Source organism: Fistularia commersonii, chromosome 10 (assembly GCF_037954325.1).
Source record: "Fistularia commersonii isolate RoL2024-O1a breed Wild chromosome 10, RoL_Fcom_v1.0, whole genome shotgun sequence".
Taxonomy (NCBI): domain Eukaryota; kingdom Metazoa; phylum Chordata; class Actinopteri; order Syngnathiformes; family Fistulariidae; genus Fistularia; species Fistularia commersonii.
Genome location: NC_141293.1, coordinates 3,645,827 through 3,663,615, shown reverse-complemented (window position 1 = coordinate 3,663,615; position 17,789 = coordinate 3,645,827). Strand labels below are relative to the sequence as shown.

The 17,789-nt window shown below is 45.0% G+C and overlaps 1 protein-coding gene across 5 annotated transcripts in view; it reads left to right on the top strand.

The window, feature by feature from the left end:
* The window catches only part of mtcl1 (microtubule crosslinking factor 1), a 91,819-nt gene that overhangs the window by 40,282 nt on the left and 33,748 nt on the right, over nucleotides 1-17,789 (top strand). For 3 of the 5 annotated variants that reach the window (XM_086153362.1, XM_086153364.1, XM_086153365.1), the window contains exons 4-6: nucleotides 7,773-7,832; nucleotides 9,607-10,995; nucleotides 15,917-16,063. In XM_086153362.1, the coding sequence (XP_086009488.1) occupies nucleotides 7,773-7,832; nucleotides 9,607-10,995; nucleotides 15,917-16,063 (1,596 nt within the window). The remainder of the gene's footprint in view (nucleotides 1-7,772; nucleotides 7,833-9,606; nucleotides 10,996-15,916; nucleotides 16,064-17,789) is intronic. The other 2 variants (XM_086153363.1, XM_086153366.1) reach the window with 1 other exon arrangement.

The window sequence follows — 17,789 nt, the reverse complement described above, 5'->3', positions numbered from 1 at the left end:
AAGACATTGGGTTTTATGGTTACTTTGAGGCCTTCTTGTATTTATGAACTTATATGATCCACCGTAAGCAAACCAAAAATGCCGTCCTTTTACAGGCGCGTAAAAAATACCTATAGATAAATAAAATACACTTTCTTCTACTTTGGACTTTTCCCTTCAGGGGTCTCCACAGAAAATCAACCCTCTCCATCTAACACTATTCCCTGGATCCTCCTCTCTGACACCAACTAACTTCATATTCTCTCTCACTACGTCCATAAATCTTCTCCGGTCTTCCTCTAAACCTCCAATTCCAGCATCTGTCTACCGGCATATCCACTATCCCTCCTCTGTACATGACCCAACCATCTCAGTCTGGCTTCTCTGACCTTCTCTCCAGAAGATCTACCATGTGCCGTCCCTCCGATGGACTCATTCCTGATCCTATCCATCCTGGTCACTCCAAAAAAGAACCTTAGCTACAAACCACAACCATCTGCAAACATCATGGTCAACCTGTCTACCACCGCTGCAAACAAGTCCCATCTCCACCTTGAGCTTCTGTTACACCTCCAGCATACCTCGCCACTGTCTCACAGCTAGCATACATGTCCTGCACCAGTCTAACATACTTAAGATACATATTTCATTAAATACTCGTTATTTTCAAAAGCCGCCGGGAGACGCATTGCAGGGATCAAATAGCCATGGATTGCCGACTCCTGGACTTGACCATCTAGGACTCGAAGTGCGGGATAGGCGCTAAAGACAGTGAATGAATGACAAATAGTCTTGTATTACCGAGCGTTTTCGCTCTTTCAAAGTGCTTTACACTGGTTCACCCATTCGCAAACAGCAGTAGGGCTGCCCGGCGAGACAGGCAAACCACGCAGGAGCGACTTGGGTTCGGGTGTCTGGCCCGAGGAGCTCGGGAACCCGACCGCCGACCCGCTGATCAGAGGGTCATCCAGCTCGGGAGCGTGAAGTACGACAAGCAATGGCGGTGCGGCTCTTACCATCACAGGAAAACAACCGGATAATCAAATCACAGAGTGCACTTCGGGGGCGCAAACAAACGCCGCTTTGAAAGCGAAGACCTGAAAATGAACGGCGTGATGGGATCCAAGGGCGCGTTGAAGGCGGTGCATATTTGCCGCTGCTTTGGGAAAGAAGAAGAAAAAAGAGGCCCGTTGGCGTTCACTTCAAAGAATATTTCTTCCTCTGAGTGCATCGTCTGGTTGCTAATATTTACGGAGGATGTTGGACGGGGATGATGAGCGGACAACTAACGACCTCGCCGTCGCGTCCTCGTTGCCGTCGTTCCCTTGGAGACGGTGACGCCGGAGGTTTGGGTCGAGGCGGCTCTCCCTTCCCGTTTCTGCTCGTCGACATACTTTCCGTCCGTCCGACCGAGAACGAGTCACTTCGTCCTGCCGTCTACTTGGGCTGTACAGGAGAGCAAACACACCCTGGATCTCCTTTAAACCAGCGTGCGATGATGTGAACGCGCCTCCTCTTTCACACCAACTCACTTCATGTCATCTTTCGGTCCGTCAATGAACCCGTCTGAGATCTGCTCCTTGTCCGAACCATCTCAGGCTGACTTTATCTCCGGTGCTGTCCCTCCGAGGGACTCGTACCTGTCCATCCTGGTCACTCCCAAAGACAACTTCCACATCTTCATCTCTGCGATGTCCAGCTCAGCCTCATTACATTACCGTCATTTGGCACTTTTATCCAAAGCGACTTCCAAAAAGTGTAATTCAGTCACCGAAGATCTGAAGTACCAGTAGTCAGAAGTCAGAAGTGACTACTCAACCAAATAGCCATCTCAAAACCATATCCAGTGATCCCTCGCGATAACGCGTTTTTTCTTTTCACGGTTTCGCTACTTCACGGATTTGCATCGTGCATCGTGTTCTGCATTCTGATTGGCTAAAAAGTCACTCCGCTTCTTCTCTACCTGCGCGTCGATAACGTTGCAGTTTAACATGTACACGTACGTAAAACAGCTTGCCAAATCTACATTACGTACGTGCAAAATTCTCTTGTAATTTCGAGTTTCTCTAAAACCCGTAATGGTGACAAAACACTCTGGACCGACAAAAGCACCTGCGGCAGGAAGATGCTATCTATCGCAGATAAAGTTAAACTTCTGGACATGCTAAGGGAAGGTAAAAGCTACGCGGCTGTAGGTCGGCATTACGGAATTAATGAATCTTCCGTTCGTTCCTTAAAGAAGGAAGAAAAAAACATAAGGACGACAGCAGCGATAAGTTTTAATAAGGATGCAAAAAAGGTTGCAACTGTCCACATTTTTTCCCATTATCATTTTTAATTTTCTCCCGTTTAATCCAATTCCTCGGGTCGCGGTGGGCGGTGCTAATCTCCGCAATTTGAAGCCTTCTGTTCACATTGATGATTAAAATTATTATTTGACAGTACAGTATAGAAGTTATTTGTTGAAAAAAACGTTTCTAAAGTACAGTACTTTTATTTGTGAAACAAATGATCGAGCCTATAAAATGGTTTGTTCTTTCTTTTCAATGTATAACAGAGTATTTAATTGTATATTAATTGTAAAAAAAAAATAAAGGTTTCTACTTCAGGGATTTTGCCTATCACGGGTTCTTTTCGGAACGTAACCCCCGCAAAAAACAAGGGTATACTGTACATACATAGGTTCATTTCTTCTTCTAAGTGCGATTAGTAGGGTAGTGCTTGGTGAAGGAGTATGTTTTCAGCTGTTCTGACCTTTTTTGGGAGTTCGTTCCACCACCGAGGAGCCGAGACAGAGAAGAGCCGAGGCCGGTTCGATCGGCGGCCGGAGGCTCTGAGTGATGGGGTGGACGGTCGCCCAGAGGTGGCAGATCGGAGGGGACGGGGGCAGGACATGTAGCTCGACCATATCCTGAAGATAAGACGGGGCTGTCCCATTCACCGCCCGGTAGCCGAGCACCGACTTGAACTTGTTGTGGGCGGCTACCGGTAGCCAATATAGGGACATAAGAATGGGAGTTGTATGGAAGAATTTGGGACGGTTGAACTCCAGGCGGGCTGCCGCTTTCTGAATAAGCTCCAGAAGCTTGATGCCAAGGTGGGAGTTGCGGTCGTCCAGACGAGAGATGACTAGAGCCTGGATGAGTATCTGCGCTGTATCCTCCGCTGAATAATCCTGATGTTGTAGAAGAGGAATCAGCAGGAACGTGCGACGTTCGCTGAGAACGACAGCTGGTTGTCTAAGACAGTGTTTCCCAACCTTTTTTGAGCCACGGCACATATTTTACATTGGAAAAATCACACGGCACACCACCACAACAATATCACAACAATAGCACTTTCAACCTGGAAAATACATATTTTATTGCCTGTTTGTATATTGTATAGTTATATTATCGCCTATCTGTATATTTTATATATATTGTCTTTTTTTATATTCGTATTGTCCAGGACTACAGATGGAAATTAGCTATGAGCTATAATCTGGTACAAACATCTCTGCCTCTGTGCTCAATGTATTTGTACACTGTCATAATAAACTTCTAAACAAACAAACAAACCAAATAAATATGTCAAAAACATTTTTTAAAGAATAAGAATGAAACCGTAGTCTCAATTTACTTAATGTGAAATCTAATGTGTCTAATATCTGTAGATTCGTCAAGTTGCAACGCAAATTTCCCACTGATGTGCAACTTTTCCAGAACACTCTTTTCAATATCCGCAACTTTATAGCAACTTTCACTGCTTTCTCACTCGTCTTGGTAGTTTTCAACAATGTCGCCTGTTTGTTTACGCGGATACAAGTACTTTTTATTTTAAAAATGTATCACGCAAAGCGTCACTAATCACTCTGATACACTGGTACATCAAGTGGAAGAGCATTTACACCCACCGGACACTTTATTAGGTACACCTGTCCAACTGCTCGTTAACACTTAATTTCTAATCAGCCAATCACATGGCGGCAACTCAGTGCATTTAGGCATGTAGACGTGGTCAAGACAATCTCCTGCAGTTGAAACCGAGCACCGGTTTGGGGAAGAAAGGTGATTTGAGTGACTTTGAACGTGGCATGGTTGTTGGTGCCAGAAGGGCTGGTCTGAGTATTTCAGAAACTGCTGATTTACTGAGATTTTCACGCACAACCATCTCTAGGGTTTACAGAGAATGGTCCGAAAAAGAAAAAATATCCAGTGAGCGGCAGTTCTGTGGGCGGAAATGCCTTGTTGCTGCCAGAGGTCAGAGGAGAATGGCCCAGACTGGTTCCAGCTGATAGAAAGGCAACGGTGACTCAAATAACCATCCGTTACAACCAAGGTAGGCAGAAGAGCATCTCTGAACGCACAGGACGTCCAACTTTGAGGCAGATGGGCTCCAGCAGCAGAAGACCGCACCGGGTGCCACTCCTTTCAGCTAAGAACAGGAAACTGAGGCTACAATTTGCACAAGCTCATCAAAATTGGACAATAGAAGATTGGAAAAACGTCGCCTGGTCCGATGAGTCTCGATTTCTGCCGCGACATTCGGACGGTCGGGTCAGAATTTGGCGTCGACAACATGAAAGCATGGATCCGTCCTGCCTTGTATCAACGGTTCAGGCTGGTGGTGGTGGTGCAACGGTGTGGGGAATATTTTCTTGGCACTCTTTGGGCCCCTTGGCACCAATTGAGCATCGTTGCAACGCCACAGCCTACCTGAGTATTGTTGCTGACCATGTCCATCCCTTTATGACCACAATGTACCCAACTTCTGATGGCTACTTTCAGCAGGATAATGCGCCATGTCATAAAGCTGGAATCATCTCAGACCGGTTTCTTGAACATGACAATGAGTTCACTGGACTCAAATGGCCTCCGCAGTCACCAGATCTCAATCCAATAGAGCATCTTTGGGATGTGGTGGAACGGGAGATCAGCATCATGGATGTGCAGCCGACAAATCTGCGCCAACCGTGTGATGCCATCATGTCAATATGGACCAAACTCTCTGAGGAATGCTTCCAGCACCTTGTTGAATCTATGCCACGAAGAACTGAGGCATTTCTGAAGGCAAAAGGGGGTCCAACCCGTTACTAGCGTGGTGTACCTAATAAAGTGGCCGGTGAGTGTATATGTTCTGCCTGTCACTGCACGCTGCCCACATAGACATAGGAAGACACATTATTTGCATTGGATATATAATTTTCAGACAAATCAGGTGAAAGTGTGCATTTTTCCACGGCACACCTGATGATCTGTCACGGCACACTAATGTGGTTGGGAAACACTGGTCTAGGACCTCCTCACTGCTTCCGAACCAGACACCTTCACTTGTCTCACTTCCATTTTCTACACCTTTCCTTTCATTCCATAACTCAGGAAACTAGTTAAAATCTTCCTCCTTCTTCATCTCCACTCCCCATCACCTTAGGGTTCCACTTGTTTTTCCTCTCCTTCACACACCTTCATCCTTCTGTTTTCCAAAGCGTACCTCTCTAGATGTTCCTCCACCTGCTACACATCACAATGTCATCTGCAAAAAAAAAAAAACATTGTCCGGTAATCATTTGCAGCCGGACATTTTAACACAGTCGCAGCCTTGACTTCTGCTGGAATTCTAATTTTCTACGTCGGAACTCACACTGGCGCAAAAAGTTTCCCAAAAAAAAATCAGCGCAAATGACAGATAGCGAATGTTGCACGATCCAAAATGGCGTGCGACCGGCGAATGTTGACAAAGCCGCCTTCCTGCTCGACGACGTATTCGTCCGCTCCGCTTGCAAACTAGTTCCCGGGTGAAATGTGTTTTAACGCCCCAAACTGTGCCTGAATTATTGAAAAATATATTTTTTCAAATAAATTTATGGGTAATTGCGACGTATCCACGAAATGCCTCAGGTCAGGAGTATCCAAACTTTTTGCAAAGTGGGCCATATTTGGCGAAAATGTGTGATGGCTCGACTATCCAGCCTTACATTCATTGAGGCACTCACTATTTCATAATTTTTTTAAATTTTTTTTTAATTCAAATTGCATACTTTTCAAATACAGAACACGAATCTAAAGTTTTCTGTCTTTCATATTTGAATGAAGAAAAAGCCTGTGAGGAAAAAAAAAAATCAGAAAAATTAAACATATCTAGGTTCATTTGAAATGGTTTCCTATTAAATGCTCACTAGTAACTTCTAAATTTCTTAAAATTCCTCGAATTCCTTGAAAACAGCCACAGTTGTTTCATATTTCAGTGAATAAATACTCCATTTCCGGTTCCTGTGTTTTAGTTTTTTAGCATCTTCTGGTGAAATATAGATTCGCTTTTCGTTCACTGTGTTTTCAGAATCAGAAACATTATTGTTCCCCCGGGTTTTGTTGAAAGCAGCTCCTGCTACAGAGTCAAGTAGAGAAGTTTCATAATAGAACTCTATAAAAATAAAGAATAGAAAAGCGAATAATAAAAATAGAATAAAAAGACCGTTAAAGATCAAGAGAAATAAATAAAGTTAAAAGTATGTAAAAATGTATGTAACGTATATGCATGTGAATTTACAAGTACACGTACATGATTAAATGTAGTAATTTTCTGTATAAGTAGGGGTTGTTTTACAGTAAAACATTTATTGCATTTATTTATAATGTAACAGTGCTTGCGGACACATATTATTGATTTTATGACCGAAGCCGTGGGCCGGTGTACATTTGAAAACGGGCTGCATTTGGCCCGCGACCCGGACTTTGGACGTAGCTGTCTTTTTTTTTTTTTTTACATTTTATTATACTTTATTAATCCCTTAAGGGAAATTCTTCTTTGCATTTAACCCGTCTAGCGGCGCCAGATGAGCATTTAGGGGTTCATGTGCGTCTCGCTGAAAAATACGGGAATCGAACCGACGCTCCGCCCCAAAATTCGCCCCCAAATTAGACATAATTTACCTTTTAATTTCACAGTGATCCCCCACACGCGACTGCAAGCAGTCGGTCATGTTTCTGGTTTCCCTAGCTAGACGGGCGCGTCGGGATAAGAATAAGAATATCAAGTTCCTAAAAGGGAGCTGGTCCGCAGCTGAAGTCGTCGTCAGAGTCTTTAAATAACCCTCCCGAGGCTGCAGTTTTGCTTCCAGAGGAAGCTTGACAGCTTTGCAGTCTACCTCAATAGATGGGAATCCCTTCCCCCACTTCCTTTTCTCTCCCGTCGCCGCGTCATTTGACTTGATAACATTAGCGATTATTATTCCTGAGCCGCAATTAAGCCCGGCGTTGCGTGCGACGCGAGTTTATAACGGGGCAGGATTCACCCTCCCTCTCCCCGGCGGACGGACAGATGTTTCGTGATCACGCGACGCAAAACCCGGCTGAAGTTTTACACGTTTGTCGCCTCCTGTTACCGTGACGACGCATGTGGACGGGACTACGCTTGTGTCAAGTGAAGTTCAGTCCGCCCGGCGTTAATTGCTTCCGCGTTTGACCCGATGTCGGGAAATATTGCGTAACATTTGCTCGCAGATTAATGTTCTTGTGGCCTTTTTGCATCCGAGTGCTTAGTTAATCCACAGCGTTTGTTCCACTATGTTAATAATATGCATGATAATAATTACGATCCTCAGTTACGTTACATGTCCTCATAAGTAGGATTTACGAAATTATCAATAACATCTTGCACGGACGCCTCGGCAACTGAAGTCATCAGCGCTTTTATAGTTCGCCTCAAGGCGTATATTTCCTGCGGTGAATATCTCAAGGTAGTAGAGGCGTTTGTTGTTGATAAAAAAAACAAAAAATAAACCTCAGTCGTCCTTCTTTGTCGTTTTTCGACAGACCGCTCTGAGGAGACGAGGGAGCAGGGAAACCTTCAAGGACAAGAAATCCACTTGTCAGGTAAGGAAAATAAATCTGTTTTTCCTGTTATTGGCCCAGAGGGAAGGAAGTTGATGGGGAAAGTGTTGTGGTCATCCAGGCCACTAGGTGGCGGTATTGCAAATATATATACATTGTTTTAATGACCTGCAACATCAAATCTCTGCGTGGAGACTGGACATCCGATATATAACCGCTGGGTTGGGGTCGGGTATCGGCCCAAGTTGAGATGGGTCATGATGTTCACCAACGACTTCGACACCAGCGACGAGATCCAATGGGGTTGTTGTGTTCATGTTTGCGTCGTTATGCGTGTGTGTTGCTTGGCGAGTAAAGGTACAAATTCTGGGGTACTCATGTGGGATACAATCCGAACAGGCGATTGTAGCATGTTTGCGTAAACACAAAGGTAGCCGGTTCGTTCATTTTTGCTCCTTTGGGTTGTTTGGGCGTTTTTTGAGTTGTATACAGGTGGAAGTTGTGTTGCTGTCAGGGTATCACACCTGATCCCAATTTGGAATCGGCGCCAGCTGCAGCAGATGCCGCTAATCAAGATCCCTATAAAGGGCAGCTGGGGGATTGTGGCTCTCAGACCACTGCGGACCCCATCCCTGCCGCGACCGGACCCAGTCGGGCGGTGTAACATCTGACCCTGCCTGGGGCCCGTCCTGGTGAGACCCAGCCCTGTTCAACTCTGTTCTGTGCAAGCCAGGGGCTTACCAGCGACACCCTACCTGCCGTTTCAACTCAATAAAGCGCTTTCGATCCAGATTCCTGCTCTGAGGTGTGGTTCCCTGCCCAAGTCCGCCCCCGTGACAGTTGCAGACCCCCTTCCTCTGTTCGCTGGCAATCCCTCCAGTTTTAACAAAGATGGCTTCTTTGACTCTTCTCTCCAAACACCTTGCTCCCTTGGCCCGAATGCAGCCATTGCTGTCCTCAAAAGAGCAGTCCTTGACCTTCTGGTGTGAGTGGTATACAAAGTCCTGACCTGAAGAGGAGGCTCTCTGGTGTCGGGCCATCTGTTTGTGCAGAGGTTGTTTTTGTCTGTCCAGTATAGAGGTCATCACATCACTGCACTGAACAGCAGACACCTTGGGGTGCACTCCTCTAAGCCTTTGGGTAATTTGGGGTTTGAAATGTGCAACCCCTCTGAGTTCAGAAAGGTATGGTATGACCATGTCCTTACAGTTGTTTCTGTCTCCATGTTCCGTATACTCTCTTCTGGCGGTTTCTGTTTTGGAAAAGGCTCCAAAAGATTTGCAGGGTGTTTCTTACTTGTCAGTCCTTTAGTTTTCCAGCTTTTGGGGGCTTTCGGAAACACCTCGCGGTCCGAGGAAGGCTCTCGCATGGGAGTGGGAACGCTTTCTAGAAAAAAGAAAGCTATTTCCAGTCACCATGACAAGATTTGACAACACTTCATCATGATCTGGACACGTAAACTCTGTTGTTTGCTAATTTGTCCAAAAATGCCAATTAAGCTTGTCACCCAAAACTTGTCGAGCAAACGAATTGAACGCTTTTTTTAGGGCTGCGGCCCAAAAACAAGTACAGTTCGAACTAGCTTGCAAGAAAACAAGGCTATAGCGATGAGGTTTTAAACGAAGTAATGTTACAGAACATATGGTTTTGATAAGTGCAGATCTACCAGATAAGCCATGGCCACTTTGTCAAATCACAAATTTCATCATGTTAGATATTTTCTGATTTTGGCATCTTCCACCTTTGCAAAACCCAACTTTCGACTCCTAGTTTTCGTGTCAATGATTATTTTCAATTGCGGTTGTGTCGCCCGCAGCAAGAGGACAGCGCAGACCTCAGGTGTCAGCTCCAGTTCGCCAAGGAGGAGTCCGGCCTGATGAGGAAGAAGATGGCAAAGCTGGGCCGGGAGAAAGACGAGCTGGAGCAGGAACTGCAGAAGTACAAGTCCGTCTACGGGGACGTGGACAGTCCCCTTCCCCTGGCCGAGTGCTCCGGCGGAGGCCCTCACACGACTCGAGAGGCCGAGCTGCGATTACGCCTGAAGCTGGTCGAGGAGGAGGCAAACATCCTGGGGAGGAAGATCGTGGAGCTGGAAGTGGAGAATCGTAGCCTGCGCGCCGAAAACGAAGACATACGTTGTCAGTACGAGAGAGACTGCTTCGGCCGGGAGCCTTTCTCGAGCATGCCCTCTTCGCCGTTCGGCGGCGACGCGCTGGAGTCGGCCAGCGAGCTCCGCCGCCATCTCCAATTCGTGGAGGAGGAAGCCGAGCTCCTGCGCCGCTCGATCTCAGAGATCGAGGACCACAACAGGCAGCTCACCTCCGAACTCAACCGCTTCAAGTTCGGTCCGAGCAGCAGCTCCGTAGCCGTTGGCGAGGAAGGCGGAGACGTCGGACTCCATAAACCGGGGAACGGGGGAAACGGAAGCGGCTCCGCCGGCGGGATGATGATGATGGAGGAGCTGAAGTCGGCCAGAATGCAGATCAACGAGCTGAGCGGGAAGGTTATGAAGCTGCAGTACGAGAACCGCGTCCTCATGTCCAACGTCCAACGCTGCGACCTGGCGGCTCACCTCGGCCTCCGGACCGGCAGCCCCCGAGACAGCGACGCCGACAGCGACGCCGGCAGACGGGAGGCCGCCGAGGAAGAAGAGGCTGGTCGGCTTCTTCTCCTCCATCCCAAAAGGGAGGGTCCCATCGGAGGCGAGAGCGACTCGGAGGACCTGTTCGAGAAAACGGCCACCACCTCGGGGTTCGGAAGCATCAAACCTTCCGACGGCAGCGAGCTCACCGCAAGCGAACTGGCCAACCGCAGGAGGGAAGAGCGCGAGTCCTTCACCAACGTTAAACGAGAGGCGGATCGTCTCGGGAAGTCAGTGGACCGTCTGATAACGGACACAGACAGTCTGATTTTCGAAGGTCGGCTGCTGGTGACGAGCGGAGAGAGTCCAGAAGGAACACCGGGTTCCAAACCGGACACCCAAGTCCTGGACACCGTCAACACTCGCATGAAGGCCTTCCGAACCGAGCTGCACATCTTCATGGAGAAGCTGGACCACGTCGGGGAAGGATTGCGCGAGAGGACGGACGATCTTTCTCCGATGCCGAACCTCACCGAGTCCAGCAGCTTCTTGTCTTCCGTCACCTCCATGTCCCGCGACTCCCCCATCGGCACCTTCGGGAGAGACCTGATGACGGACTTTCAGGTAATCCCCTCTTTCAAATGGATACCACTGTATGCTTTAAATCTTCCCTTTCTGTTGCCGCTTTATTCTTTTGCGAATTGGCCTTTTTTTGGGGGGGGGCATCTTTTAAGCATCGCAATCACCTATAGAGCGCATTAGCAATATTTAACCTTAAAGTAGGTGAGTCATGGAAGAGGAGGGAACAAATAAGACACATCGGAAGGAGTTTGAAAATCCCCAGAATTAGCAGAGAAGGTGATCAACGGGACATTGAGAGCCAAATGGAAACTTAGCAGCTTTCCAAGTCGGCTACACTTTAGCAACGGCGTCAGGGCTCTTCAAGTGTACATCGTGGCTCCGCCGAAGCTCCGTCTCTGCAGACCCAACTGTTCTTCACATATGCCAAAATAAAAGCCTCGGTGGTTGAGGATCGATCGAACTTCATCAAGGCACCTGCGCGGGTTCGTCCCCTTCCTTGCTGAAATACGCCTGCAAATGCGTCAGCAGAACGCCTGCTATTTCGGATTATTTCCACCCTTTACGACCTGCTGCCGTCCGTTCCAACATCGCTCCCTTGACTGGAAAGGAAATTATTTCAGATAAGAGTAGACGCTAGGGAGATATCCGAAATTGTTTTCAAAGGGTTTGCACATATCAGCGTCCCATTGCAAGAAGGTACCCGGTTCGATTCCGGTGAGGGGACCCTTCTGCGCGGCGTCTCCGAGCTCAGATGTTTATCTCCACATGACGTGAAGAAGGGGATGGATGGCTCAGTGTCTAAATGACGTGAGAATGAGAAAGTGAACGGTTATGCGGCCCGCCGATCGGTCCAGGTTGAACCCGATATGCATCGATGATGAATGAATTCATTTTATAGCTAACGTTTATAGCTAACGAATATCGGGCACAACCCCAACAGCAGGTGCTGCGACGCTGACATTTCTACTTTTTCGCCAATTGCCGATTTCATTTGAAAGCTTTCTCACAAACAAGTATCAAACTCCTCATTGGATTCTTAAATCCGACAAATAGGTTTCTCCTCGACCGTTAGCCGACTGTGTTTCGGATATTTGAAGACGGAAGCGCAATCGTGCTCCGTAACTTTACATAGCATCAAACAACAGATAATCCCATTCCGGATATCCTCAGCTGCGCCAGAAACATAGACTAAATGCGGAGGGTTATTAGCTTTCGGATTTACGAGTGGCCCTTTTCTCACGATGGAGAAGCAAGACTCAGGACATGTAGTAAAAACATCTCCCATGATAGAAGAAGGGGATAGTAGAAGTATGTAGCTAGCCGGGGCTACAACCGCGATACCTTTGGAAGAATGTGAACCTGTCAGGGAGGATGTCGAGTCCTCCAGCGGCGCTGCCTCTCCACCGGAAGCCACCCAGCTCAGCCACGCTGGCGCTACCATCGCCTCCCTACCCATAACCCGTCCCCCGACCCGCACCTCTGCTTCCTGCTCCCGACGCCGCCACCGCCGCCACATCCATATCCCCCATGCACATCCCCATAGCCTGCCTGCCTGCCTGCTTGCCCGCCCCGCTCACACTGTCTGCAGCTGCTCGGCTTCCCGGCTTAGCAGGCGTGTCGTGGTGCGTACGAGCGCTCGGGAGTACGTAGTAAACAAGCAGCGGCGGCTTTCTTCCATTTAGCTTGATTCAAAAGCTCTGCTGGAGTAGCGAGTCGCTGCATGTTCGGCATGTTACATGGATAGCGCAGCCAGCGGGTGCAAATTTGCGCGCTCTTCCAAACTCTTGGGTAAGGTTACTCCCAGTGGTTGCCAAGGGGACACGCTGGAAAATTCTCCGTTTACCAAAAGGAGACCCTAAATCCGGGCTGCATGTCGTTGCCCGGTGACCCGCATTTCTGTCTGCAGCTAATCGAGCGTCGGTGGGAACAAACGGCGTTAGCGCAGCTGCTTTGTAAGGCGTTCACGCTCATCCCGGCCGGCGACTTCTTTCCCGCTTTGCTTGCGTCCCTGTCGGGCTGGTTGGTTAACCTGGGTGAAGCTGGGTGGACCAATCAAACTGCACAAAGCACTCACATATACTCAAAACAATAATAATAACGGGTGGCGCAGTGGTTAGCGCCTCACAGCAAGAATGCCCCTGATTGGATCCCGGCGGGGGGCCTTTCTGCGCGTCATACCTGTATCTGCATGGGTTTCCCTCCCATGAGTTCACTTCAGGTCAGTTGCCCAGGCATTTTGGTGAAATTGTGAATGCCGAGTGAATGTTAGCAAACGTTTGTATGTCTCCGTAAGAGGCCCCGCAGTCGATCCAGGCGGAACTCCGCCTCTCGGCCAGTAGCGCTAACAATAATCGTTTCTAAAACAGCGAAATGCGTCCCGCCCAGGAGGTGAATTATGCAAAAGCGCTTTTGGTAAATGAAATAATTGAAAAAAAAAAAAAAAAGGAAAGAGAAAAAAATACGTTTTAAAGAGGCTCAATTGTGTGATGTAATTTCTAAATCACGCAATCGCGCAACTTAAGGAAACATAACATCTTAGACTGTCATCCATCCAAGATCTATGTAAGAATAAGAACAACTTTATTTATCCCGAAGGAAATTGTTGTGCCAGAGTTTCAAGTAAAACATAGCAATAATAAATAATAGTAGGAAATTGTAAAAACAGTATAAAAAAAAGGGGGGAGACTAAGAAATACAAATAAAACTATAAAGTGTTAAAGTAACAAGTCAAGGCTATAAAGTGTCTTAATGTATTAAGTGCAAAGATTTTGAGATTCCCTGCGGCTGAAGGGAGAGGAATTAAAAAGTCTGATAGCCTCAGGTAGGAAAGGCCTGCGGCATTCAGTGGAGCTCCTTAGTGCTCATATATGATCAAAATTACATATATAATAAGGACGCGTCTGTTCCTTTGTGATTTACTCACAGGAATGAGCAACTATTTTATCGGTCTGTTTATTTTTACGGCCTGTGTTTGCTTTTTTAACCTGCGGCAGATTTCCGGTCAGGAGAACTTGCTTAGTTGACGAATGGATAGATGGATGGATGAGTAGATGCATGAAATAAAAAGGTCGTCACCTGGTTTACAAATAAATTAAAACCCGCAGAGTGAAAGCCTTACAATTTAAATAGGCTTCATGTTTGTCATTTTTTTTGTTTTCCAGTTAAAACTACTCACCATTGCTGTTCACCGTCAACTCTTTAAAATCAAATTTTACTATGAGGAATTACAATTTCTTTTTTTTTTTTTCTTTGATAAGTTCCCCATATATCGGCACGTGGGTATTAAAAGTAATTTAAAATATAAAAGCACGGCTGCCGTTAAAAAAACAACAAGTGCATCGTTTTCCTCAGCATTAGCAACAGCACCTTTAGCGTGCTAGTCGCTAGCTGGTATCTCTCGGCTGTTTTGGACTCATGTATCCCTTGTTTACAAATAAATTAAAACCCGCTGTTTGAAAGCCTTTCAATTTAAATAGGTTTCAGGTTTGTCATTTTTTTGTTTTCCCGTTGAAACTATACTCACCATAGCAATTCATTGTCAACTCTTTTAAATCAAGTTTTACTACGACGCAATTACAATTTTTTTTTTTTTTTTTCTTTCATAAGTTTCCCATATATCGGCACGTGGGTAAAAGCACGGTTGCCTTAAAAAAAAACAAGAAAAAAAAACAAGTGCATCGTTTTCCTCAGCATTAGCAACAGCACCTTTAGCGTGCTAGTCGCTAGCCGGTATCTCTCGGCTGTTTTGGACTCATGTATCCCTTGTTTACAAATAATTAAAACCCGCTGTTTGAAAGTCTTTCAATTTAAATAGGTTTCAGGTTTGTCATTTTTTTGTTTTCCCGTTGAAACTATACTCACCATCGCAATTCATTGTCAACTCTTTTAAATTAAGTTTTACTACGACGCAATTACAATTTCTTTTTTTTCTTTTCTTTCATAAGTTTCCCATATATCGGCACGTGGGTAAAAGCACAGTTGCCTTAAAAAAAAAAACAAGAAAAAAAAACAAGTGCATCGTTTTCCTCAGCATTAGCTACAGCAACTTTAGCGTGTTAGCCGCTAGCCGGTATCTCTCGGCTGTTTTGGACTCATGTATCCCTTGTTTACAAATAAATTAAAACCCGCTGTTTGAAAGCCTTTCAATTTAAATAGGTTTCAGGTTTGTCATTTTTTTGTTTTCCCGTTGAAACTATACTCACCATATCTATTCATCGTCAACTCTTTAACTCTTTACTATGACGTAATTACAATTTTTTTTTTTTTTTTCAATTTCATAAGTTCCCCATATATTGGCACGTGGGTAAAAATACGGTTGCCGTGAAAAAAAAACAAAAAAACAACTGCATCGTTTTCCTCAGCGTTAGCTACAGCACCTTTAGCGTGCTAGCCGCTAGCCGGTATCTCTCGGCTGTTTTGGACTCATGTATCCCTCATTGCATGCGCTTCATAACAAGTGTTTTGCATTCTTCCCTCCCCCTCCACCCCCTTCCCTTTCCCTCCCCCTTCTTGGTTCCTCTTGGTGTTCCCCGTCAGATGTTTCAGCCCATGATTTTATTCATCCTCATTCTCGTTCTCTTCTCATCCCTCTCGTACGCCGTCATCTTTAAGTTGGTCTTCCTTTTCGCGCTTTTCTTTCTACTCTAGTTTGTTGTCCACCATCCCTTGCAGTCAGTTAGTCACCCCCCCCATTCCTCCCCTCCCAACGTTTATATTATTCACCCATTTTCTGTTTTTTTTTTCTGTCCCCCCCCCCCCCCCCACACACACACACACACCGCTCGTTCCTTTCTTCTCGTTCCCTCACCCTGTTTTTTGTCTTCTGTCTGTTTTTTCGTCCACGGTCCACCTCACGCATCCCCCCCCCCCCCCCCCCCGACACCGTCGCCACTATGGGCACCCCCTTCCCTTCCTCACCCCAACCCGCCCCCCCGACCCTCCTTTCCCACGTCACCACTCACAGTCCTGTCAGAGGGATGAGCTGGAGTGGCGTCTAGGACAGGAGCGAGGCGTGGAGCCCCAGAGCCAGAGCCAGGGAGGGGGCCAGGCCCAGAGCAGGGGAGCCCCGGGACTCGCTAGGTACCACAGGCCCCTGGCTTTGAGGGCAGAGGTCAGTGCCTCCTCCCTCCTCCGCCTGTAGGACCCGGTCAACACACACACACACACACACACATGCAAACACACGCACATGCCGCAGTCCTTCGAGTGGGACTCAAATCCACCCTCCAGCAGTTAGCTTAGCATAACGGATAGCGATTTCATGGTAGCGGGGGCTGTCAAATTATTGAAAATATTAATAAATATATTGCTAAAATACACACACACATATATATATATATATATGCATATTTGTGTGTATAGATATATGTATATAATTTTAAAACATATTAAATATATTATAAAAATATTTATTACATTTCACATTATGCATTTACCCATATACTATATATACATATATTATTAAAATCTACTTATATCATATGTATATATATATGCTATTAAAATCTATTTATATTTTATATACATATATAAAAATTATTACAATATAATATTAAAATACACATATATATGTATATTTGTGTGTATATATACATATATATGTATACATATATATTGTTTTAAAAAGTATTAAATATATTATAAAACTATTTATTATATTACATGTATATACATTATTAAAAATATTATCAAATATTCTTCTCCTTTTGGCTTCCCTTCGGGGTGGCCGCAGCAAATCAATTTTCTCTATCTATCCCTATTCTCATGCAAATATAATATTTATATTTTGTATATTATACATTTACCTATATATCATATTTAAATATATTATTAAAATCTATTTATATTTATGTTTTATATATAAACTATTCAAATAGATTATTAAAAAATAATATAATGTAATAATATTTATATTTTGTAAGTAGTACATGTATGTAATTTATATTATAATTCTAACGCCGCGTTATCAAATCATAATGCAAAAAAAAAGAACAAATGCACGAAGCAAATACGTCTGAAAGCTGCTTTTCTCCCCTAAGATGCCACGTGCATCGTAAATGACAATCACAATGAAGCGCTCTGACATTTATTATGCTAAGCTATTATGCTACAACAGGGGATACATCTTCATCGTCTACATTTAAATACAGATATTGGCAAATAAGTGACCCCCCTCCCTCCATGTTCCATGGCGTAAATCAAATAACAGGATACAACTTAGATTTGTGCGTTGAAGTCAAGGGATTATTTTGATTTATAGCGGCATTAATCAACAAACCGCTCATTTATATATGTTTAAATAGAAACAGGGATGCAGAATAAAAATATAAAAATACAGATTTGTGAGGATACAGTGGAAATGATTAATGGAAAGTACAAATTGTCCATTTTCAAAATTTGCATTCGCCCTCCAGGAGAGAGAAAAAGGATTTTTTTTTTCCGCAGTATAACAAGATACTGCAAGTACATGAACTTGTACATGTTTTAATTTATTTGAATCAATTGGCTTATTTGTCAACATCAATCCGGGGAGGGGATGCTTTATATTAGCTATATTAGCTATTTATATTCGCTAGCTAAAGCTAATTGCAGTGAAATTGTCTCTGGGTGTAGAAATACCATGCAGGAATACAATTTTTTTTTTTAAACAAGTACAAACATGTACTTTTAACATTTAAAAAAAAAATAGCAACATGTGTTACAATGGCATAAAACATAAAGTTTCAATCTCTTACAACGGGGTCCTGCAGGGTTAGCATCCACAGCACTGATTTTATTTTAGTGATTTTTTTTTTTATGTAAAAAAAAAAAAATCTAGTTTATGTGCTTAAGTTTAT